This window comes from Giraffa tippelskirchi, chromosome 2, assembly GCF_054371585.1.
Source record: "Giraffa tippelskirchi isolate mGirTip1 chromosome 2, T2T-mGirTip1v1.2.pri, whole genome shotgun sequence".
In the NCBI taxonomy this organism is placed as follows: Eukaryota; Metazoa; Chordata; class Mammalia; order Artiodactyla; family Giraffidae; genus Giraffa; species Giraffa tippelskirchi.
Window position 1 is genome coordinate 26,234,575 of NC_137276.1, and position 26,671 is coordinate 26,261,245.

Here is a 26,671-nt window from a genome sequence, read left to right on the forward strand (position 1 = left end):
TCGTCCTGAACATTATAAAGATATATATATATATTTTAAAAGGCTTTCAAAACATCTTTCAGTCCAGCATTTGAGAATAAAGCGTTAAAAGTTTTGTATACAGTAACACATTCATGTGATAAGTGTATGAATTTACAACCATACATAATATATATATGTATATATATTTATATAAAAAACAAACTTGGCCAGAAGTTAAGGCTACCTACAAAGTTGTCCAAGTAAATTATGCTTGTCAAAACAATTACAAAATTAAAATCACATGCATTTTTAAATCATCTATAAACCATTGACAAAATAAGGTTCAGCATTCAAAGTTTTCAAATTAACTGTAAGAAAGTGCTACAGGTATTTACATTTCCTTAACATGAATCAGTGTTCCCACAAAGTTTCATTTGCATTTTTCACCAGCCTCAACTGTAACATAACTAAAAACTGAAATTTCTACAATTTGGTACCTAGCACTCATTAATAGGCTGCAAATGGCAGGCAGTAAGCTTCATCTACAAATGTGCTGTCTTACAACCTCAAAATATGGTTTGTAATACTGTTTGACCTGACACGTGCTTGAAAATCTAACCCTCAAGAGGGACTAGAGTGAACATTTCATTAATAATTACACATATCAAGCAACCACAAAATAAAGGTTTCAGGACTTTCCCACTCAAATCATGTAAATAATTTAAACATGGAACAAAACAAAACCAAAATATGAATGACTTTATCTCAAAACAATAAAAAGTCATTTCTGGTATTTGCCTAAATATTTTATTTAAATTCTTCCTTCAAAATTACTCCGAACAAATGCCTCTTTTAATTTCAGAAAAATATATTCATAAATATAACTCAGAGCCTGCCGGCCTATGACAGAATTTTAAACAGAATTTGCTAAGATGGGAGAAGCCATTTACCCAGCTCATGTATTACTTCAGGAAATAAGCTGAGATAGCTCAATCTATATTTTTTTAATTTGGCGAGTTTTATATTTTCAATTTGAGCATGTAAAAGCTACCTTTTATTTTTCATCTTTCCAACTTATACTTTGGGATGAAAATTTCTATCAAATGGTAATACGAGCAAGATTTAAAAAACAATAATGCTTAATGCTAAGGGTGTTTAGTCCCTATTGAATCAAAAGGAGGAAATGCTATTTTAGACTGAATTGAAATTTAGTGTTTTAGGCACTATTTTATATAATAAAGCTAGCACCCTTAATTACTAGTTTATGTCTAAACAAGTAATTATTTTAAACAAATTACTGAAATAATTTTTCTCTTTTAAAAGAGTCCGATGCTAACATTTAAAGATAATAGATTTATTTACTGAATCAATATCATATTTTGAGCAACTCAAAATTTTTTCATGAGAGCTAATTCACCAAAAAATTATTCCAAGTCTCCACAGTGTAGAGCTTCAATTATAGATTTTAGACATCACTGAGAAGTTAAGTCATGTAAAAAGATATTTACTAATATTTAAATGACGTAACAGTTTTCTTTAAATAACTTTCAGGCAACAGTATCTAAATAACACAAGTTTTAAGAGTATATACAAAAATCACCTTAGGGAATTACTGCAAGATGCTACTTTGCCAACATGGCCCAGCATCTGTCTTAGTTCCTTTCCCTTCATCATTACTAAATAAGTAAAAAAAACAAAAAACACCTAGAAGGTGAGGCAGGTGATTGTCTTCATGAGCTCTCTGATAGACCATGGCTAAAGATGAAGAGAACAGAATGATGTACTTAAAAAGCCAAACCCAACCACAGCATGCTTCCCATTGTTATGATCCAGTGGAATGCAAGCTAGGAATAGGGTAGAATTTGGAAATCCGGCTCTGTGTCGATGGGTTAAGGCATTCAGACTCCCCGGTCATTTTAAAGAACACTTCCTGTTCCTGTAGTTTCCTAGCAAACTCTTCTTCCAGTGTCTTAAAAAGGAAGGGAAAAAGAAATTATGCACTAGTATTACAAACAGAATTTACTCTGAAACAGTCAAGATAAAATTATTTGCCCCAAAGTCTTTGTATGTTATCCTAACGAAGAAGACACTGTTCAACAGCTAGGACTACAGGCTGCACAGCTCTGGGTTCAAGTCTTGGCTCAGCCACACGAAACTTCAATTACTTCTCTATATTACAGAACCATTTCATTCTTCTGCTGTGAAACAGCGATAACACCATCTACCTCACTGGGTTGTTATGTGAGGATTAAATGTGTTAATAATGTACTTAACCCATATTAGGCACTCAACAGATGGCATCTATTATTAACTACTATCTGTCTCTTCCACATGGAACTTCAGCATTTTCTATTTTTTTATTTTGACTACTGATATGCATGTCTTCTCTTCCACACTGAACCACAAATTAAAGGTAAGACCTAAGCCAGATTCATCTTTACACACAGTATGGAACAACTATATTAAGTACTTGCTAAGTATCTGAGGTTATCAGTTACTTTGTGTACAAGTGACTCAGGAGAAGTCCTGCTGTAGAAAACAAAGTACAGGAAAAGATGGAAGGACACAGGAAAGTTTCTCAGAAGAGGAAAACCGTGTGCTTAGTTTCAATGGAAAGATAAGAATTTGACAGACAGGATGGGGAAGACACCCCAGGGAGAGTGAGCTGAAACAATGCCGAGGCAGGAAACTGGAGAGCTGCTGTGAGTAATGGTGATTATACCCGGTACTGGATCAGGAACTGGGAACAAAGCCGCGAGTGGGAGACAAGTCAGAAGGGCTTATGTGGCCAAAGTGTGGCACCGTGAAGGCTTCAAAGTCCAAGCGAGGTGTTTATATTCTGTTCTGATGGAACTAAAGATTTACCAGTACCACTATGACAGCATCCGAGATGCTCCTGAGGATAAACATTGGTGACGGCAGGCAAGGAGGAAGAGAGGAAAGGGAACAAGAGACCAGAAGGGCCATTAGGACATTACTAACAATTTTAAGAAGGAAGACAGCAAAGGGAAAGAAAGATTATGAAATGAGAGTCCAAATTATTTGTTATCTGACTGAATGTGGGGTCTAATGGAAATGAAAGGTAATTCAGGTTTCTAGCCTAAATGTCAGTTAAGAGAACAGGAATATTCGGAAGAACACCCGATGGTGGGTAGGACTGGAGAGAGAGGAAAGGTGAGATGGAGATGAATGAAAAGGGTTACTGAGTTTAGTTTTACTTCCACTGAGTTTACAATCTTTAGTCAACACTGAATAACATTCAACTGGCATGTACTGATCATTTACAATGTGCAGGAACTGTTCCAGAAGCTGGGTATGTAAGAGTGAACAAAGATATAATGCCCCTGCCCTCAAGAAGCTTACATTCTGGTGAGAGAAGACAAACAATAAAGAAATGTGTCTGGTGGTGATAAATGTTATGAAGAAAAACAAAGAAAGGTGAGGGGACAGAGGAGTGTTCAAGGTGGGCACTGAAGCTATTTTATACACAGTCATCAAAAAAAGAAACCTCTGAGAAGATAATGGAACAGAAGGAATAAAATGAGGAGGAATGGAACATTCAGATAGGACATGGACACTGAGAGCATGAACCAATAATAAAGACAGTAAAATTATAGCAATAACAAACATTCACTGGATCCTGACCAAATCTTAAGTACTGTACAAGAACTGACAAGTACTATACACACGTAACTTCTGTTTACTGTCTTAACAATGTCAATTAGGGAGGCAGTAACATCCTCATTTTACACATGAGGAAAACGGGGCTCAGAAGTGTTAAGACAAAAAATTAATCAGTGTCAGCATTGAGACTTGAACCCAGACTTGTATGACTTTAGAATTTGTATTCTATACAAGTTTTGGAATTGTCCTTAAATATGCAACGGCTGAAGCCAGGCCAATCTATAAGATCATCATGCAAAGAGCAGAGGTAAGAATGCAAAATGGGAAATGTCTACCTTTCAGGTGACTGGATGACAAAGAAAAGCGATAAAAAAGCACAGAGAAAGAAGAGACTATGTCACAAAAGTCAGGTGAGAAGAGACTTTAAAGAATAACAGGTGGATACTGCCACCGGACTGTGACCACTGTCAACCAGTTCAACTGGGGAGGAATTTAAAGTGAAAGCTAGGGTGAAAGGAGAACTGGAGAAGGGATTTCTCACTTTCATCCTTGTGCGTACCCTTTGAATCCAGAAACACATGAATGTACTACCTATTCAAAAATGTAACAATAAACAAAATTCAAGTTAAAAAGCCACACTATCAGCTGACTTGGTCAGTTCTAGAAAGTTTTATTAGCACATGGGAGGAGATAAATATTATTTCCTTGATTAACTGACTGGATGAATGGAAGAAAGGAATGGCTGACATGTATAGCAGGCAGGAAGCCCAAGAGAAAATACAGGTTTAAGTCTGAAAGCCAAGAGAGAGAATCATACAAGGAATAGAAAAGACAGAGTTCAAATGGTTGACCAGCTGGGCCAGGCTAGCAGGGAGTCGAGTGCACATAAGGAAGACGGCTGGCTGGCTGTGGGGCAGGAAGCCTTTCTTACTTTACTGGACTGTCAATGAACACAGCATGTAAGGGCCTTATAATCTGGCTCCAGTTCACCCTTCCAGACTAAGCCGTCATCCCTTCCTTCTCTCCCTCCCTAATCCCTACACACAGGCACATACTCGCTCCCACCCTACCGTGACAGGGAGCCACATATGATTCCTGTACACATCATTTTCACTCTTTCTCTTCTCTGTACTTAAATCGCCCCATCCCACTCCAATCTGTCTGTCCTCCCAGCACGCTCTTACTCATCCATCAAGCCTCATTTGGCTCACCAGGCATCTCCTCTCTCACGCTTCCTGCCTTCCCCGGGCAGACTGAAGTATTCCTCCTCTGGTGCTGGTACACTGTGCTACTCTACTCTGTACCATGTACCTACCTCCTTCAGAGAAACACTCCCACTGATCTGCAGCTGCTTGTCAACTAGATTCTGAACCTTTGGGACTTGGACTCCTCATCTCTGTGTCTCCTGTCCCTGACACATACTAGGTAAAGACCCAACAGCTAGGAGGACGGAGGCATGGATGAATGCAAGTGTATTTTATTTAAAGTTTTTAAAATTACCTTTTTCCTAGGTCTCAATTTCTCTCTCCATTCCTTTAATTCTTGGCTGTGTTCCTCATCTAACTCCTTTAGTTTCTGAGTCTCATGTTCAACCAAGAGGTGACATTTTTCATTCTGAAAAGAAAGTTTGAATTTAAAAAATTTCAGATCACATTAGCAATTTTTCACAAATATAATTATCTTCAAAAAAAAAAATATTCATCAAACATAAAGCTATTACTGAGGTTGAAATTCTCTTCTAACAACCAAGGACCAAGAATTACGAAATGAGTCATAGTTTCACTTTTGCAAGTTTAGAGGCTAGATCTGTTACTTACCATATAAAAAGAACTTGACTAGAAGGAACTAGTTTGATCCTGATTTTCCATTCTGAGGTTTACTCACAAAACTGACACTTCAGAGGGCACCTTGCAAGCATTTTATCCAATGGTACCAGAACATGGGATCAGAAACTATTTTCTGCTCTAGAAAATTAAGCAATGTATATACACTACTCTGAAATTGTAAACATTTTAGAAATTATATATTAGGAGAAAATTTCTCAAAAACCTTGAAGAAAATGAACTGTTTATCCTGAAATAAAAAGAATTTTAAAATTCAGAACACGACAAAACAGCCTACATCATTTTTAAAACTTTGTTCATTTTCCTTGTAAAATATACTACAAATTCTCAATAGTACTTTTGAAAGCTGCAACTTCTTATATCATAAATTAGCTTCATGTTTATACTAATCATGGCTGTAGAAAATCTCAACAGATGCCTGTGATACTAAACTGATCTTCCTTTGGGTCTACAGAGGAAAAGAAAACCTTTAAGTCCTGGCATCTTCTCAAGCCACGTGCGGCTTACTGTGAGCACCTATCACTTCCTCAAAATCAGCCACTGGTGCTGCGCCTCTACTACCAGCTCTGCTTTCTGGCTTCTGGAGCTGACCTGCAGTTGATGCAGCTCGCGGACATTGGCTTCACACTGCAGCTGAAGATCCCGCATCTGATTTTCATGTTTTTGATGTTGAGCCATTCTCTCATTTTTCTGCCTCTTTTCTTCTTGAGAAGCAAACTGTAAAAAAGAAAAGCAAAAGACAGATATGGTTAATAGGCAATGTAATTTCTGCATCTTCCAAAGGAGTAATTAAGGAATTTAACAAAGCTTAAAGTACAATAAACAAAAGCTACAAGTAATAATACGCTAGGACTCAAAGCTGGAGTCTGCATCATGGCTTTGGTGGGGGTAGGGAGGAAGGGAGAGATTTCTGATTCAAACCTTTTTTCTCCTATCTGCTTAGTGGCCTCAGTTAATTTGTGTGTGGGAACTGTGACTGCATTACAGTGAGGCCGTATGTTTGACTGTAAAGCTGATCAAATCACCTTATTCCCAGGGCCTGTCTTAGGATCAGTCTAGCCCTGGATCTTGTGTGGGGCATGGGAGACAACAGCTCTCTGTGGCCAGCGCTGGAGGAGAGTGAGCAAGGACATGCCATATGTGTACAGAGCCATGGTGAACATCAACAAGCCCAAAGCGGCTCCAATGTTTACAACACAATTATGTGGTTCTTCTAAAGACCACCCAAAACTTCTACACCTAAAAAAAGAAGAGAGTAATCTGCTTATTTACTTGTTTAATTTTGTCACGGTCCTGATCTGGTGTTGCTGTTGAGTTAATTCTCAAACTCTTCTTAAACATGGCCATTCGAGTCTTGGCTTCGCTACGCTGAATCTTAGGCAGTCTTGCTCTTTCTTGAGTCTGTCTGTTTTTCAACTCCTCAATAAGTCGTTGATTGTAACGCTGCATTTGTTCTGTTTCCTAAGAAAGTTTCAGAATCCAGTGATATAGAGATAATTTAATACCCAGTCCCCACAAGTATGCTCAAACATGTTATTTTGCTGTTGTTCCCCAAATTATTCTCTCCCTTGTTACGTACTGATCAGTAAAGTATTAGGCCAAAAAAAAAAAAAAAGAAATTTATAAGAAAAATAAAGCTAATAGTAATAAGAGTCTTATGTTGACTCTCTTATACTAAATACAGGGAGTCCACATTTTTAAAATATCTGAACCATAAAAGGAGCCAAAATAGCTACCTTCGAGAGATAAGATGAAGACTATAATGTGTAACTGGACTTTAAGCACTGGTTATTAGTTACCTTTCTTGGAATTTGTAGAAAAGAAGTTTGCAATAATGATCAACATATAATTAATTACTCCAGATTTCATCAATTTTAGGACAAAAGAAAGAAAGGATACTTAAAACTTATTTTGTAAAAAATATAAGTTTCAAAAATAAACAGCTCTGCAAACTTTAAAATGAACACAAAAGTGAACAAATTTCCTTTCATTAACCTTCTCATGGCGCTTAAGTAGCTGGTGTCTTTGCATAAAATACTGATCTTTAAGTTGCTGTTTGAGCAGCTGGTGTTTTTCTTGTAAGTGTCGTTCTTCAAGCTCCCAAATCGCAGCTTCTCGAGCTGGAAGGAGAAAGTAATTTTCAAAATGTCACTTTGCTCTTTTCACTAATGTACTCTGGTCCTTGTTTTAATATTTACATAAAAATGTTCTAATACACTAATTAATACACATAGACATTCTGAGCTATAAAAGAAATATTACCAACGTAAAGATAATGTCCATTACCACTTTCCATTCTGTTCTAATGTCCTGTAAACAGAGAATGCCCCACTCCCAACACTAAAATTCCATTTAATCATCTCAGTAAGAAAGAAAAAATACCCAAGGTATCTATCTGTTCAAGGAAATAAGTGCTTAAAATTCCATTCTATCATGTAGCCCATTAAGTATACCATTACAGGGCATAAGGAGCACATAAAATTACTTAGGTGTATTTCTAGCATCACCTGGACAAAAAGATGTTTCAGGGATTATATGTTTACGTTCACTTCTATTGCCATAAAGGAATTCTACGTCTTGCAGTAGTTCTGAATTTTATAGAGTATTTTCCTCTTATTTACCTTATCTTTCCCTCTACCACTCTAGCAAAAGAAAGCATTCAAGTAATTTCCAAGGTATATCTCTGCAATGTTTAAGACATATTATGTATATACATATGCCACATATTTCATATACCTCTCATGAGCTGCTGCTTGTTATTCAGGCACTCTCTTTCAATATTGGCTAACTCTGCCTTCTGCTGCTGGATGATCTTTTTCAGAGAGCCATCTAATTCTTGTTGTTGCTTCTGCACAAACTCTTGTTCCTAACAGACATAGTTAACCGTCAGTAAGTATCTACAGAGCAAAACATCCATTTATCTATGTGGCTGTATGTATCAGTGATTAAAAAGATTTCTGAACCAAGTTTCTAAAGTTAACTAGATTTAAAAATCACCAAAATTACACAGTATAGACATAACATATACTCATCACCCAACTCAAGACCAGAAAGAAAGTACTAGAATATTTAATATTGTGAACTCACTACTAAGAATAATACATACAAAAGAAGTCTGTATAAACTACTCATGATTAAAATGCCCAATTATGCTGACATCTTTGAGAAAAAATAAATTTATACCTTCTAAAACTGACTATTCAATCCACTAGAGTGTGGCTACAATAAGAATGAAAAAGAACGCCTTTTAGGAAAAGAGGCAATAAAGAACAAACAAGTAAAACAGGAGTTGGGAATTTTAAAGTCTGTATTTTTCTATTAACAGAAATAACAGTCTATTATTTTTCTATTAGGAAGAAACACCATGTCTATGCTAACAGAGAAAGACAGTTTCTGTATCTCCAGCCTGTGCCTAAAAAGAGCCATACTTTAAGGACTTAGTGAGAAATAATGCATTGCTAGAGAAACAGGAACTAGAAACAGGAAAGAGAGCGACCTTTTATAACTCTACAAACAAAATTCCTTCTAATCAGAGAATTCTACCAACATATCTGGGAGTCACTCATTGAACAAATATTTACTGAATACATACTATTTGCTCAAATGCCAAATTTATGCTTTTTTAAAAATTCCTCAATTACTGTATAAGGAAAGGAAAGGTTAAAGGGACTTATGGTTGCTATGCCAGATTATACATTTGTGGATGGAACAGTAACAATATCCCTATTGAAGAAATGCAAAATTTGCAAGTAACTAATTGGATCTCTATCCCTCATTTGGCAGTTATGGTAGCCTGTGATTAGCTCAAGGGATATTCTTATCAATTTGAGTGTGCATTTAGAGATTTAGAGTTGAAGCAGCACTTCACCTATAATCCCTTCGCTTGCACATCTAAGAGATGATAAAACCTCAGGATCCATTTTGGAACCATTTTTCAGGCCTTGGACAGAGTCTGGCGGCATCTGGATCACTACCAGGTCTTCAGTGCAGAGTGAGCCTAGCAGTGTTCCTCAAGATTCTTCTCTTACTACTGATTCTCTGGAAATGAGAATCAGGTCTCACCATCCATGACATCCTGTTAATTTGTTGTCACAAATGCTGCTGTCTCATCTGCACTGTGATTTGTATTTTAGCATGAATACAAATGTACAGCAGCAGAAAGACTATTGAACTGTTTCTAAGAAGTACAACTGCCAGTAGAGTTTTGTATCAATTATGATCTTTTGTATTGGGGACAAGAAATGTATTTATGTGTCATTAAAAAAAGACACAATGTATACTGTCAGTTTTGTAGATAAAATTAATGCTGAGCACATTTATACAAAAAAATTACAAATGCCTACTCAACTACAGTCACATAACTTGATCATAGCAAAAAAGAAAAGAACTCAATGACTATTACAAGGCTAATTAGTTTTATTTAATAAGATTGCAAAATCTCCATCCTATAAGCAGTTATAACTAAGTTGTTCAAGTTTCTCTTTTCTTACAGTAAATATTATTTATAATAAAAATTAAACTGATTCTCTAATTTCACTGTAAAATTTCTATATGTAAACTTGTTTAATAAACAATATAACCTGCAGATACATCAAAAATTTTCTTTTGTTCAGTATTTTTATCATTAGTTTGCATAAATAACTTTTAAAAAATATGTGTGGACAAAAATAATTGGTCCAAACTATCATAAATATAAATATTACATTTAGAAAAACAAATCAAGTGTAAAAGATTGGATGAATAAGTCTTATGTGAAAATAAAAAGGTAAATACAGTGAACCCTTCAACAACACAGGTTTGAGTTGCATGGGTCCAAATAAAGGTGGATTTTTTCACTAAATATATCCTAAACATCCTGTGGTTGGCTGACTGTGCAGATGTGGAACTGTGATGTGGAGGACCAACTGTAAAGTTATGTGTGAAAGTTCGATTGCGAGAAGGGTCAGCACCCCAAAACCCAAACTGTTGAAGGGTCAACTGTATAAACCAGTGCCATTAAAAAAAGTGAACGTGATTTCTTGTCAAGGCAGTTTTTGGTTATATTATTGTATTTGTCTAAAGTAAGAGTCCAGTTCAAAGAAAACCTTTTTCAAGCACTTAATAAATGCTGGGGTCTGTATTACTTACATGGTTACTAAAATCAATAAAAGAGAGTATTCCCTTCAAGGAGCTTCCACTCTATTAATTCCAAATTGGTTTTATCTGTCAGCATAGTGGGCCCCTTCCCTCAGTAACATACTTTCAAAAGTTCCAAAGTAAACCACAGAGAACTCAAAGCAAGGAATAAAAGGATCCAGAAATGAAGATTCAAAGTGAATGACAAAGAACTGCAGAAGCATGCCCTGAAGTGGCCAGAATATGAGAGGGAAAAAAAGAGTGAAGACTGTTATCTAAAAGCTGGCAGAAGTAGCACCATGCTCCTCCAGAAGATAAAACGAAGATCAACAGGTAAGAATCAAGGCACATAAACTATGGAAGTGTTTCCTAATCTTCAGAGTTTGCAAAGACACCAACTGCCTTACTGAGCGATGGGCTTGAATAATTAAGCAGAGTGTGGATGATTACACAGCCAAAATATTTGCAACTGATTTTTTAAAGCTTAAAAGTACCTAAAAGGTTCCCTTATTCATTAGGTATTCTTTATATTGATTTTAAATCTGGTTAAGATTTGACTTCCATCACAGTTATCTGTCCTCTTTCTCAACACCAACATAGTTAACTCCTATTTATTGAGCCCTTAGCAGTAGCAGCACTGTTAGTCGCTCAGTCGTGTCCGACTCTTTGCGACCCCACGAACTGTAGCCTGCCAGGCTCCTCTGTCCATGGGATTCTCCAGGCAAAAATACTGGAGTGGATTGCCATTCCCTTCTCCAGTGGATCTTCCTGACCCAGAGATCGAACCCAGGTCTCCTGCATTGCAGGCAGATTCTTTGCCATCTGAACTGCAGGGAAGATCAAAGAGTTCCTTACATGCTAATTAATATATTTTATCATAAAAGAAATGAAAATTTATATCACTGAGCTTTCATTAAAGTTCCTAACTTCAAAAACCGAGTATAATACATTCACAGTGGAACCTGTAATTAGAAATTACTTAGGATCTAAAAGAAAAGTGATCTTACATTCCAAAAAGACTGCACAAACAACATTCACTTTAATAAAATAACAACAGATCAATTTGATCACTAGGAGTAACAATTTCAAAATGGACACATAAACTGTAAAATGAGTGCCCTTTAAATGTACAAGTTTTAATTCTGATACGGAATTTTATTAGTCCGATAACTGTAAACATTAAAAATACATCTTTGGGTTCTAGGAAACTATAAGGAAGAATTACGATATGTGGGGCTATGTGAATACAGAATTTGATCATTTTTAACTTAAAAGAAAAGTGTAAAATGGTAATGATCAGAAAAGTGTTTGTAATTCATTAATTCCTCCTTCTCATTATAAAACAACATTTTGCTTACTCTTTTAGAAAACGATAGAGTCCAATGGCTGTCAATAATAAAGATAAATAAGTAATTTCAGGAGAGGGGGAAGAAGGGGTTGAAATCAAGCTGTATTCTATCTACTCCAGTTGTGTATATCAAACACCACAAACAAAAATTATAGTGTTAAATAAGCTACTCATTTCCCTATAGAAACTGTGAGAAAGAATACAGCCTGGAACTCCACACTTAATTTAAAACTACAACATGGAGAATAGCAACCCACTATTCATAATGGGACAATCTGAATAGTGAAAACTAAATGGAACTGAAATCACCAGTTTTAACATGGCTTTTCTGACCATATCCATAATTAAAACATCTATATAAACATATATGCAATCAAAACATCACTTCACACGAAGATAAAAATCTAATCACAGCATTCATTCAATTTCTCACATGTGCAAAAACACAGAAAAAACTATTGGGAAGACATTTCTTGAAAAAATATGAAAATCTCAGATTAAAATCTGTGGTGGAGTAGACAGAAAAAAGAACACTATAGTACAAGTGTTCTAGTCCCAGCTCTACCACTAATTTCTTTTGCAACTTTAGGCAAATCACTTAGTCTTCTGTGCTTCGATTTCTTCATCTGTAAAATGGGTACACTCCACCCCCATATTAGGCAGTTGGCAGTGAGAATTAAATGTGAAAACTCTTCAAAGAATACTGTACTATAAAGTTCATGTCGGGTTATTACTATTGACATTGTCATTTATCAATCTTCTAGATTTATAACAAATGAAACTAACAGTGAAAAGGCACATGTGAGCCAAAGAAAAGCAGGTAAAACAGAAGGCATCCTCCTGTAAGGCACGGGGGACTTACGTCCTGCATTTGGGCGCTGAAGACTGCACAAGATGACAACTGAAAAGACTGAATCATGACCTGAGCAACACCCTGTGGATCAGAATACAACGCGCCTCCCAGGTGAGAGCAGAACTGAATGACTTTTTGTAAATGGAAAGAATAATTATACAAACACTGAGTTTCCTGAGGCCTGGAACAAGTCAGTTAACAAAAGGGCCTGTAGACGGAAGGATCTGAACTAGATCAGTGGTTTCCAACCTCTAGTTTGCTGCTGTTGTTTTTTAAACCAGCTGAACTCTCTTCTTAAAAAACTCGCCAAAAAAAATCTCAGTTTTTGATGAAAAGTGGTACTGCTCTGGAAGTAGGGGTACAGAGCTCTACTGTTCTCATTTCTGAAGAATTCTCAGTATGCTTCTTCCAAACTCAACAGCTCCTAGGAGTATAGTCTGAAAACCACTGGACTAGATTATCAAATAAATTCTAGTTTCATGTCTATGGTTATTATTCATAGTCTTTAAAAAGTTTAAAATATTAGACTCTGCAAAGTTATCAAGTGTTAGCATCTTCATCAAAAGCAGTAGCTAAATATAAATACTTTTGAAATCAGTTAATTTCTAAACTTGTCATTAAATTTCCAGAAAGAAATTTACTACTGATTTTAGCTTTAGTTGGAAAATACAGGCTAGCATCTCAAACTATATGAAAAATCACCTACAAAGTTTTATTAAAGCACTATTAAAGCACTGGATCACCTGATTCATTCAACACTAAATTCTTAACTTTTGATGCTATTATAATAGAGTCCGACATATTGCCTTTTGGCAATATTGCCATATCCCTTTACAAGGCAAAACCAAATTGTTATTATCTGGTGTGAAATCCGGATTATCCAAAAATAGATGTGTGGCCAACAAGGACTTCCTCTTCAGCTATCATTAAGACATGGCTAACGACTACTGGGCCAAGCCAGTAAGAGTTCAGACGAGGCACAGAACAGGTAGCTTAAATAGGAGAAGCAGGATGGCATGGTGGTTCAGTGTGAAACATGCAGGCAAACCTGCCTAGATGAGAATTCCAGCTCCACCGTTAACCAAATGTGTGAACTTGGAGAGTCACTCAACCTCCTGTGCCTCACCTGTAGAATGTGGGTCATATAAGTAACTACCTTGTATGTTGTGAGGTTACATGAGTTCATACTGGTGAAATCAGTATGTGATACACAGTAAACACTGTGTCTGCTATTATCACCTTAACGACAGGCATGCCTTGGAGATACTGTAGGTTCAGCTCTAGTCCACGCAATAAAGCAAAACACATGAATTATCTGGTTTCCCAAAGATATAAGTTATGTTTATGCTATACTGTATTCTATTAAACAAAGTATGCAATAGGATTGTCTGAAAAAAACAACATACATACCTTAATTAAAAAGTAGTTTATTGCTGAAAATGCTGACCATTATCTGACCCTTCAGTAAGTTGTAGTAGTAACATTAAAGATTTTAGATCAGAGATCACCATAACAAATATAATGATAATAAAAAAGTTTGAAATACTGTGAGTATTACCAAAAGGTAACACAGAGACACGAAGCAAGCAAATTCTGTTGGAAAAATGGTGCTGACAGACTTGCCTGATGCAGGGTTGCATTAACCTTCAATTTGGGGCGGTGGGGGGGAACACAATACTGCAAAAGCACAAAGAAGCAAAGAACAATAAAAAGAGGTGTGCCTGTAGTAATTCCCATACTAGGCCAGGACAAAATTTTGACTCACAGGAAGAAAAAAAACAAAACTAAATTTATTTAAATGGTTTTATTAAAATTTTAAAATTCCAAGATATTTTTCTTATTTTTCATGGTGTTAAAATAATTCCTTGTTTGAAATGATGGTGACAAGTAAATGTCAGTTTCAAATATTCTGCCTTGACTGAAAAAAAAAAAATTTTAATGGCAATGCACTGGTCATGGTCCCCAAAGGTTTCTGTCGGTTTCTATATTCCTTTTCATGAATCTATAAAATTCAAAAGGCTGGGGACCAACTTTTTAAATTACATAAAAACCCACATTAAAAAGGTAATTTAAAGCAACAAATAATAAATAATATATGTCTCTTCTCCCTTTCATTAACATTGGTAACTACAAACTGAGCTCATTTCTCTCTCTGCCTCCAGGCTGAGTACAAACTTAATTAAAAGAAAGATGACCCCAAGAATAAAAGACCTCATAGAGTAATGTGAGGTAATTCTAGAAAACTCTGTTGAAAATACCAATTTATCTAATTTTGTAAAGAATTCACCCATTAACAGGTTCAGCCTTATCATAACCTAAAATCAAGTTTACTTAGGTAACAACTGTCTGTTTTTGTAACTGCTAGATTCTGAATCAAAAAGAACATGCTTAATATTTAAAATACAGTTTTAAGTAGCTTATATTGTTGAGTTTAACAGTAATAAATGTTTGATCTACCATTTAACATTATCATTTACCAGCTTGTGGAGTCTTATTTCCCTGACCAGGGATTGAACCCAGGCCACAGTAGTGAAAGCTCAGAATCCTAACCACTAGGCCAACAGGGGATTCCCAAATTAATGGCCTTTTAATATGCATTCTTTTTGTATGCACAAAGCTTATATACTCACCCTCTATATTTTTCTGTCCTAAAAATCTTCTATCAAACATTGACATTACCACTTAAAAATGTAAGCTTCCACCACGATTAAAATAAGAATAGAGTGGATTATACATCAACATACACGTTTACTTCATCTGCAGTCAGCTTTCCAAACATTTCACTTAATTTCATATTAGCAACTTAAATGTCACAATTAGGGTGAATTTAGTACTACATAAAAATGCCCTGGGACCCTTTGCCTGAGGAGATGTCAACATCATATAATAAGTACAGAATTTACCCTTTTAACCATGGTTTATTGAGCTGTGAGAATAATGCCGCTTTCTGTTTTTAGTAGCATTAAGCTGCTGCTGTTACCTGAGCATGCTGGCTTTGTGCAAGCTCCTCTTTCCTGCGTTTCATGAGCTCTTTTCTCAGCTCTTTGGGTGCTCTCTCCACTTCATTTATAACCTACAGTGTATAAGCATGCAGGAGGTGGGGAAAAATACTTTCTCCACAGCAAGCACTTATGTGAGCAGACAAGCTACAAGTCAGATAAAGCTGTTAACAAGTTCCTTTCAACATGCATTAGCACAGGTGTTAGTTTGAAGAAAAAGAATGAAAGGATAGAACATGCTTAATCATAGTGCAGAAAGGGACATTACACCACATAAAGGTTAATTAGCTGCTTAATTACCCCTACATATCATTCTCTCTTTAGATTCAAAGGTGATCAGTAAAGAATTACTTGCAGCACTGATGCTGAACTAAAGGTGATAAACCCAACTGACCTTGAAAGATCATAAAATTATAAACATATCTATTGACATTGTCTATTGACACTGTTTGATATACTGGATACAAGGAAAACTAATGCCATTCATTTATAAAACTGTAACATTTCATGATTGGCTTGATAAAACCAATGAGACAATTCTAAATGAAATCCACTTAATGAGATCAAAAGAAAAACAACAGTAAGCCTTAGAATAACACAAAGGAGAAATAAATGGACACTGTTTTCTTTTTTTATAAAACACCATTTTATACATGGTGTGATAAAAATGAATATATTTGACAACTTTGGGGTTAAATTAGGATAACATTCTCCTTTGCTGATAAATTAGGCCAAAATCAACTGTCAACTTTAAAATCTGTAATATAAGCCCTCAAAAAACAAGTTTAGTATGCTATGATTTATTATACTAAAGTATATTATAAAAATAAAGTGTATTTTAGAGCTCCTTCTTTTAATCGCTTCAAAATCCGAGATGTGTATTCCACCTAAGAACAAATCTGTAATCCAACTATGAAAGACGATCACGTGTTTATAAGTAGAAGCACCAAAAGCAACCAGATTCCAAATCACCACATGCTATTTATGGTCTGTGAAAGAGACTGATTTTGATTTTACAAGTGTATTTAAAATTTCCCATCAGTAATCTCTCATGAAACCAAATCACCATTAAAAAGAGGAGACTCCCCAAATGCAAGAAGTTTAGCAATAAGGAAAAAAATACATAATTATTTAAAATATGCATATCACCATCTCAAACACGTTCGATGGCTAAACCTCTCCTACTCCAAAACAGTAACAGTAACTAGAAACATTTTTATCTCCAAAATTAAATCATATATTTACCTACAAAATTTTTAAAATTTAATCTGATATTAGAAAACAACCTTTTAATACAAACTATCCATCTATCCATGGTTTCAAGAAAAATTAACATTTGGTCTCAGTAAAGTCATACATTATGGTATATAAAGCAATTCTATATGAAATAAAATAAACAGTAACAAAACAGTAATTTTTAGAAATGGAAGCCACATCAGATGGCTATATACCATTTCACTCATCTTTACCTAGAGAAATCAAAGAATGTACTATTATTATTTGATTCTATCCTTTTAAAACCAGTTCCTCCAGTTCAGCAATATGATATTCCATTTTCTGCATTTCATTGCTAAAATCAATGAATCTAAGTACTGGGGACATGCAACAAAAGTGAAACTGTATTCACTAGTTTGGTTGATGTTAGTTTGCTCCAAAACTAATAAATCTGATCATAATATTGTCCAAGGGGTCTTTTATATCATTAAAGAATAAATTCTCCTCCTACACTAAAGGAACAGAATAAATTATAAAATTATCTCTCAAAACTGCTAATACGTAAAAGTTCTCTAGTTTTATTTTAATTGAGGGAAAAAAAGACACACTAATACAATATGTAAATTCTCTTTCTGAAACAATGACGATCTTTTATAGTAAATAATACCACACAACAGATTCTATGACAATATGGAACAGTTTCAGGAAAAATGAAAAAATTCATTCTAGTCAAATGACTTTACAGATATTTTCCACCTGTGATTCTTCAAAGTATCTCACAATTTGATAAACTTGGAGATATTATTTCAAATTTCAGGTTATTCAGCTTTTGTTTGGACACAGTATCTGAGAAAGGTACTCAAGATAATCAAGAAAAAATAATTTTTAACCATGAAGTAAATATTGCAAATAAATACTAAATTTAAATATTGCTGCCACCTGCAAATAGATCATAGCATGTTTTCTTGAAAAAAACATCACTATGTCAGGACTTAAATGTTGCATTAATACAAGAGGAATGATAGGTTAAAAGGAAAATGGATTAGACTCAATCTGAAGTCTTGGTTCAAGGGTTAGCTGGATATTTAATGTGTCTGTGAACTTGAAAAGGTCATTAAAACCTTTTCTACTCCAGTTTTCTTGGCAGTAAAATTAGGTAACATCTGGCCTTACTGCTACCCTACATGACTGCTGGGAAGACTGAAAAAAAAAATGAATGAGTGCCACTTAACTAACAAGTATTATTCTTTATTCCTTAAACACATGTACATTGAAAAGGGTAGTTACACTTACCTCCTTCTTTCGGTTCTTTAACATATTCTGAAATTTGGACAACTCTTTTTCTTGTTCACCTTTAATGCGTTTAGCTTCATCTCGTAAGCGATTTGTGTGTTCCTGTTCTAGACGTTCAATAGTCTGTTTCTGCTGTTTTTCTAAATTTTCAATCTCCTGATCATATTGTCGTTTCTTGCTCTGTAAAATGATGTAGCTCAAGATCATTTAACATTAACGCTCATATCAACTCATTATACTGAAAATGTTTACTTAGAGCACATATTGATAAGTGGCATTTAAACTTAGTGATAAAATATGTACCCTCTGCAATACTGAACAAATCAAATTCACTAAAATACGTTTTTAAAATTTTCCAAAAAGATGAGCATTTTCATTTTTTTTAATAAGGAAAATACTTTTTTCTATTATATAAGTATAGAATATTCAAAAATTATAGATAATCCAGAAGAATATCCAATTGCTATGAAATAGTGAAGTAATAAAAATTTCAATATTTTTCCTATATGATTTTTGATAAATCAAAGGTCATATTTGAAGTCTATTTTAAAAACGTACCATTACTTGTCATTTTCAGACTTACTCTTCCTCAAGATTCTTAAAATAAACATCCTATTTCATTGAAACAAACCTTTTAGAATTATAAAGCTCTTCTCTCAACGAAAGATTCCTGTTTATATAATACTTGAATAACACTGCAATTTTAGATACAGGTACCTATTTGTAAAGAGTGTTTTCTTTTAAAAAAGCAAAATATTTTGGAAAATATGGGGAGAGGAGAAACAAAGTTTTTGTAAGGTTCTGAAAAAACAGAATATACTGTAAAAATACTCAATGAAAACAAAAGCTCATTATTTCCTTAGGAATTCTCAGTTAGGACCCAACAAATGAAATCAGCAATGCCAAACTTCACACAAAATAATCCTTACAACTTAAAATTATAAAACATGAGAACTATAATCAACCATGAATTCTATAACATTTCAAATGATCCTTTTGTCTAACCTACATTAAGCTAGATGTTCAACATAAGTTATTGAAATTTTATATCACGTTAACAATTCCTTTTCCAACTTTGGACACAAAGTAAAAATTTAAAGACTCAGTGACAATTACCCTTGATAAGTCAGCACTAACTTCTCTAGCAGCTGTGAAAAGGGATGTGGAAGCTTAACTGTAGTAGCCAGAGAAGTAAGCATATTTTGAAAAATCCCCCAAGAAGTTCTAATACTCAACCGATTTTGAAGACAACTGCTCTAGAGTAGCTTAAAATCTTGGATTCTGAGAGGTAAAATTTTAGCAATAAAAAGTTATCCAGCAATAGAAATTTGCACACCATCTATTAGCTTCATGATTTCAGGTTTTCATGACAGATATTAATCAAAGAAAAATGAAGACACCCAACACGCTGCAAGTCAGGCAAATGGCCAAAAACAAGAAGAAAAAGAAAGGAAGAAAAAGAAAACATTCAGAACACCAAAGAGACAAAGGCCAAAAACATATCACAAAGCCAGAGAAATCTAGTAAACAGAGAAAAAGTTCTAAAATCTTCCAGCAGTGATTTTTTTTTAAGCAGTAAATTTCTTTATGAACAAAATGGTACAAAATTTCAAGACTTTACCATCATCTCCTGCTCAAAACGTCGGAAAATTTGCTCTCGTTGTTGCTGCAGTTTGCCATTGAGCTGCTGTTGCGCTCTTTGTTCTTCTTTTTGAAGAAATCTTAATTCCCGAAGTTCCTGACGTCTGATAAAATTTAATGGCGACAACAGAAAAAGAGTAGCAAAAATTACACCATTGAAGTAATGCTTTACAAGAAAAAGCTTGAAATCTAACATTTTCTTCCAATGGAAAAGTAATAAAACAATAACCCAAAACTAGCCAAGACTCCTCGTTTCTCTATCCTTCAGACTCTGCAGAGACCTGAAAAGTCACAAAATCAGCTGAAATCACGTTATTTCTCTACTTACCTAAGAAACCTCAACTCTTCAGTTTTGGAGTCACTATCAGTAACTATCTTTGACGTTGTTACACTTACTTCTACACCATCAACAACAAATTTGCGTGTTTTTTTCAACGTTTTCTTTTGTCTTCTTGTTTCCTGAGGAAGATTTTATTTTAGTTAGGCTTTATATGGGGAATACTAGAGAAGGAAAACATATTCTTAACAAAAACAAAAAATGGAACTAACTGCTATGAAGACTACACATACAAAGCTGAACAGAAAGCAGTAAGACATCTCTGAAAACAATTATACCAAATACACCTCATCTGATTTTCACATGACTTTACAGATGAAAGCAATCTTTTTCAAGTGAAATTATGCATTTTGATGATATGCATGTATATTTTTTATGATACCACATCACAATTAGGCACAAGTGGTAATGACCAATTCACAAAAATGAGTAATCAGTACAATCTTTACATGTTAACCATCCTTTCTTCCTCTTTTTATCTTGTAGGTTCTCAGACACCTCTGTTTTTCTGTTTTAGAAACACTTACAAAGCCATTAACAATGAATTCCTGGGGCACATCCCTCAAAGAATCTAAATCAGCAAGTCTGAAAAGGCTGAGGCCTTTTTATTGAAAAGGCTCCCAGATAACTTTAAAACACTGCCACAACTGAGATTCAAAATTCATTTAATCAACAACAATAATATCACCAGCCCTCCTTCATTTCAGGGTCAGAGATAGAGGAGTGATTTCAGAGTCACTAGAAAGACAGCACCTCTACCACACCACCCAAAGTACCAGATCTGCCAGCCAGCTAGTGCCTGAAATTCTTTATCAAGGCCAAACTCTTCATTCCTCAACTGGTATCCAAATGTTTTTTAAAGGCAAAGAGAAATAACAGAAGTACGTAACACATACTTGGTAAACACATACTGTGTAAACACATCTTGGTAAACATGTAAATACTGAGAACAGATAATTACTTAGTTGTGATAGGTGGAAATGGTTAGAAAGCAGAGGGATCAAAAGGAGAATGTGAAAATACTACATTTAAAAGGTATCAGAATTTTTAAGTTGGTCTTTGGCACTTTGCAATCTTCATCCTCTTACTGCCCTACTCTCCAGGTTTCCAGTACCCTTACACTGCTCTCCCCTAAGCCCTGGACTATGGCCACCCTATCCAGACATCTTCTAAAACCCAAAGTGGGCATGCTCCAAAATTAACCTACCTCCCTGCAACCTCCAAATTTTCCATTTCTTCAGTTCCTACTAAAGCATCCACAATTAATGTACCTTAATTCTCACAGAAATATTTGCATTTTTTTTTTGGAAAGGCTAACTGTAACTATGAAGTCTGTAAATGAACTTCAGAAAAATGGAATTTCAGGCACTGAAACAAAATAAACTGAAAACTGAAGACCATTTAGGCAGTACATGCAGTAATAATCTGGGGCAGATAGGCAGGCAGATCAGTCATGCCCTGGAGTCCTATCCCTAAGGTCAGTTCTCCTAAGTTCCTGCTTTTCTGCCACCTGTCAATCCAGAGTCTCTAAGCAGTCCATGGCTCACTTGTATCGGAATTCCATGGGATCTTTTGTTACAAACACTGATCTCTGGCCTCACTCCATACTTCTACATAGCTCTCTCTAATGATTACCTTTTTAAGCACAATCAGATTGGAGAATAATGCTCTAACAGCTCCAAGCATTCTGGGTTTTAGTGTTTGGTTTGGTTTTCCCACAATGATTTACATGGCAGTAGAAATGGCTACGACTGAGGAGTTAAGAGTGGTCATCTGCTTGGCCAGTAGTAAATCAAGGGATGTTTAAATCTTAAACATTCTTTAAAAGAGATCATTCTTATAAGCCCTCTATTCTTTCATGTATTACTGATTCTTGCTAAAATTATACCAAGAGACGTGCAGTAGGAAAACCCAAATTCCACTAAGCAACTTATTCTACTATTTATATTGAGTTGGCAAAAACAGGTAGGTACTACAAAAAAATTAAAGATTACATCCAGAATCTCTCTAGTTTTTTGTTTAACTGATTGCTCTCATAGCCCTGAAGAATTTTATAGGGTTAATACCACACTGATTTAGTGTTGTTTTGTTTGAAAGTCACCAGTTTTACATAAACTCTCAACTGCCAAATCGACAAAGAAAAATTCAAACAAGGACCCATACACACTTACTTGTAAAGATATTGATCCACTGTCTTTAGTTTTGCTTAGGAAGCTAGAGATGGATAGATTCAAGTCAATGCTGCTATTATCAGCAGTGGAACCAGTGCCTGAATCGGTATCATTTTCCTTTTGATTCTCAGATTCTGGTAACATGGTTTCAGTTTTTGATAAAGCACCTATTTCTCCTTTATTTTCTGCATCTTCAGGATTGATATTAATACTGGGTATTGGAACTGGCTGAGGTTCACTGGGCTGTGAAGTGGCAGTAACTTGAGGTTCTGCTTTAACTGGCACTTCACATGGAATTTCTCTTTGCTCTGTGTCCATCTGAGTAGTGGCTTTATGAACATCCCGAGTTTCACTTTCTAAAGCTTTCTGGTCAGTATCGGTCACTACACTTCTGACCTCTGTCCCTTCAGTGCCACTTGATTCAGTAATCTCAACTTCATTTGTCCCGACTTCCTCATTGGTCTCCAATGTGTTCTCTGAACTGCTGATCAGTTGTTCCTCAACTTTATCTTCTACAGATTTTTTGTCTGTCTCATTAGTTTCAACTCTTTCTTCAATAGAAACCTTCTCAGTACCACCAGCCTCAGGACCCTCTGTGGACGTGATCACTACTGTCTGGCCTACGTCACCCACTTCTTTCCCATCACTACGCTGAGCATCCTCAGCACTGTTGTCAGTTGCCCTCTGAGCAACATCTTCTGCCTCATTTGTTCCTATCACTTTGCTTGTATCACTGATCATATCTTTTTCAGTTTTGTCATCTTCTCCCAATTTCTCTTGGGTGTCTTCCTTTGTAAACTCAACTTCATTTTCAATTGCCCGAATATCTGCCTCTTTTTCTCCAGTCTCTTCAGAAACTAAATGCATTGCTTGGACAGTAGTATCTTCAATTTCTTCAGATTTTATAAACTTATTTGCAAATATCTGCTGCTTTTCCTGATCTGTTTCTTCTTCAGGTTTCAGATTCTGTTCAGTATTTATTTCTGAAGTTATCATTATGTTATTTTCCTTTCCTTCACTGACTGAATTAATGTCCACTGCCTCATGGTCTTCTGTGTCAGGAAGATTTTCAAGTTTCGGTCTCTTCTCTTCTCTTCCATTTTCCTCAATTACTGCTGCTTTATTATGAAGTTCAACCATAGCTTCTAAATGAGTATCATTAACATGTTCATCAATACCCACAACAACCTTTTCAGGTTCATCACCGGTGGGTTTTTCAGTAAGAATTTTACTGTTAAATTTATCTTCAGAAGTATTACGTTCTGTTTTTTCTGAGACAGATTCCAAAATACAAGCATTTTGTGAAAGCTTATCTTCTTCAGAGCTGGCAATACTCAGGTCAGAGGAGGCACGCTTACTGGCAGGTATTGGCTAAAAAAGATTTTATACAGTTTTAGTATTAAAAACGTAATTTCAAGATGGTGACCAAAACAATATTTCATATATATGTGTATATATATATATAAATGATGAATTCATATATATAGTGATTTAATATTTTTATTCAGTAAAATTTGATAAAATTATAAAAGTAATTTAAAGAACTGACAAATCTTCACATAATAAATATGACAAAAATGGATAGCAAGGAGCAAACTTGAAAGCAAGGAGCAAACTTAACAAATCTTCATCTCTAAATTAAAGGTTTTTGTATTGCTACCCAATAAATTTGGCTTCCTTGGTAGTTCTGTAGTAACAAATCCACCTGCCAATGTAGGAGACACAGGTTTGATCCCTGGGTTGGGAAGACCCTTGGAGAAGGAGATGGCAACCCACTCCAGTATTCTTGCCTGGGAAATCCCACGGACAGAGAAGCCTCATGGGCTACAGTCCATGGGGTTGCCAAAGAGTTGGACACGACTTAACAACTAAACAACAACAACCCAATCAATTAATTCTTAGACATATGTGCAATCGTAACTCAAAATTCAACTCTAAAAATTACCAAAACACAATTTCCTTTTTAAATACTGACCAGAGAGTTTTCTGTTTCCTCATCATCATCCTCCTCTTTGCCATCTTCAACTTCTTCTGTAACTTCAGCCTTCGCTTCTGCGATCAACTCCCGAATTGGTTTGTTGGAATCAACGGTCACAAAAGGATGCTGTTTGATCATTAAAAAGAGCACACTCAGTAACAACTCAAATGCTTGTGGAGTGAGTTTCATATATATAAAACACATTACTATGTGGTAAAAACACTGACATGAAGTAGGAAAAATACAAACAACTTCAGGTGATGGTACATCTGGGATAAGACAGCGGGGAAGGGAACTGAACAGGAATAGGGGCTGCCTGCAACTCTATCTGCACATGTTTTTTAAGAATCTGAAAGAAATATGTCAAAAATGATAACACATTACTTCTGGGTAATAGCTTCATGTACTCTGCTGTATGTCTGAAAATTTCATAACCTAAAATCTAAATTAAAATTAAACCAAGTTTAAAATATATTACTAGTTCTTAAAAAGTAATAGTATGCTTACATCTCATATAAAACCTCAATAAAATAATTACGAAAAGCTTTAGAGTTCTGTTAAAAGTGTCTATCAACACCTGTTTGTTTTTGCATAGCTCTAAAGTTTTTTAAGAGTAAGAAGATACTTTATTCATCTCTGTACTCTGCACTTAGTGTCTGTCACAGACTAAGGCCTTCCAGTGTGGAGGGAGTGAAATAGGAGAAAATGCATTTCAAGGTTATACTTGTTGTACAGACAGAAAGGCAATTTTTCTTGCTTCTCCCTCCAGATAAACAGCAACCTAAAAAACTATAATGGAGGAGTTGTACAATAACTCAACCTAACAGTAACTGCTTCAAGATTTGTCATTCTACTTGTCCACCTGTACTACTGTTGGACAAAATTTTATTTCAAATATTACAAACAAGTCCTGCTATAAAACAAAATTATTCAGTCACTTTAACACCATTTTTTCTTAAAGTTAGCAATATTTACTGAACATTTATCCTCATTTTAAGAGACATTAAAGAAAATTAATTAGCTCATGGCCCCTGTCACCAAGGTGCTTGTTTTCTAGTAATGGAGAAACCGAATGCAAGTGATTGACAAAGTGGAAATAACTAAACAAAATGAAAAGAACACAAACTGAATCAGAAAAGCATAGGAGAAATTACTTAAAAGCTAAATAAATGCCTCTTAGTAAGGAGAGCACATGTTTGTAAAGTAAATGTTAACTACTACAATGTATCTTGTGTTTGCACAGGAAAACTGAAGGCATCTGAATCTGTATTCATCTTAAAGAGATGTTACAACAGTTATATGGTTTGCCACTGTCATACTACTCTTATTTTACCTGCAGTAGCTGAGATGTAGTCCACCTGGAATCCACATTCTTTTCCAAGCATTTCTTTAGAAAGTCCTTAAAATTTGAAGACCTTCAAAATAAAATTTTAATAATGACATTCTATTTTGTTATTAAAATCAAAACTATGAGAAACCATGGTTAAGTTCTATCATGTATGTAACAGTATTAACTCAACATAAAACTAGTTCATGAGAATATCAATATTCATAAGTCATTCATTTATAAATACAAGTCACATATATGTAAGTAGGCTTATAGTTTTAAGTCACTGAGATACAGTCAAATGTTCATAAGAAAGCTAAAAATCACAAAAATTCTTCCATGGTATTAAACTCCACAAATACAGATCACATATATGTCTCAGCTTCTCACAGAAAATACTTTTTCATGTAGAACTCCAATCATTGCTATTTTCAAATTGATGGGGAAAGTTAATTGTAAGAGTTTATATGATCCTTAAGTCTCGAAAATACACCAATATCAGTTTTCTATTTCATACAACCTTTGTACCATGTACCTAAGTTTAAATATCCTTGGAAAGCTGGAAGAATAAAGCTTCAAGTTTTGCTTCTTAAAAAGTTCTGTTTAGGAATATTTTACCATTTTGATGGCTGTGCTAATGTAGGGGGCTCAGATTTTGCTATTTTTAGCAGCACTCTCATTGGATTTAATTCATGATGAGGTGGTTCTATCTCAGCCATTTCTATTAAAGTGATACCCAGGGACCAAACGTCAGCTTTGTAGTCATAGGGTCTGTCCTTTGATGTTTCACACATGACTACCTCAGGAGCCATCCTATGAAGACAGAGAATTGAAAATTAAGATGTTTAACTTAAAACGGTGATCACAAACCACATAAAAGACAGATGGTACAATCAAACATGTGGACAAAATTAATGTATAATAACTGCTGACATAACTAATGCAGCAAATCCATAAAACTGAAT

At 35.1% G+C, this 26,671-nt stretch overlaps 1 protein-coding gene across 2 annotated transcripts in view; it reads right to left on the reverse strand.

Moving 5' to 3' along the window:
• Nucleotides 1–745: 745 nt before the first annotated feature.
• The window catches only part of SLK (STE20 like kinase), a 54,698-nt gene continuing 28,772 nt past the window's right edge, over nucleotides 746–26,671 (reverse strand). Inside the window, exons 6-19 of one of the 2 annotated variants that reach the window (XM_081543554.1) lie at nucleotides 26,325–26,519; nucleotides 25,713–25,794; nucleotides 24,377–24,505; nucleotides 22,402–23,772; nucleotides 20,222–20,352; nucleotides 19,874–19,997; nucleotides 18,253–18,432; nucleotides 15,726–15,818; nucleotides 8,166–8,295; nucleotides 7,425–7,549; nucleotides 6,702–6,890; nucleotides 6,021–6,146; nucleotides 5,086–5,199; nucleotides 746–1,930 (exon numbers count right to left, since the gene is read on the reverse strand). In XM_081543554.1, coding sequence (XP_081399680.1) covers nucleotides 1,784–1,930; nucleotides 5,086–5,199; nucleotides 6,021–6,146; nucleotides 6,702–6,890; nucleotides 7,425–7,549; nucleotides 8,166–8,295; nucleotides 15,726–15,818; nucleotides 18,253–18,432; nucleotides 19,874–19,997; nucleotides 20,222–20,352; nucleotides 22,402–23,772; nucleotides 24,377–24,505; nucleotides 25,713–25,794; nucleotides 26,325–26,519 — 3,136 coding nt within the window. In that variant the 3' untranslated portion in view covers nucleotides 746–1,783. The remainder of the gene's footprint in view (nucleotides 1,931–5,085; nucleotides 5,200–6,020; nucleotides 6,147–6,701; nucleotides 6,891–7,424; nucleotides 7,550–8,165; nucleotides 8,296–15,725; nucleotides 15,819–18,252; nucleotides 18,433–19,873; nucleotides 19,998–20,221; nucleotides 20,353–22,401; nucleotides 23,773–24,376; nucleotides 24,506–25,712; nucleotides 25,795–26,324; nucleotides 26,520–26,671) is intronic. The other variant, XM_081543562.1, reaches the window with a different exon arrangement.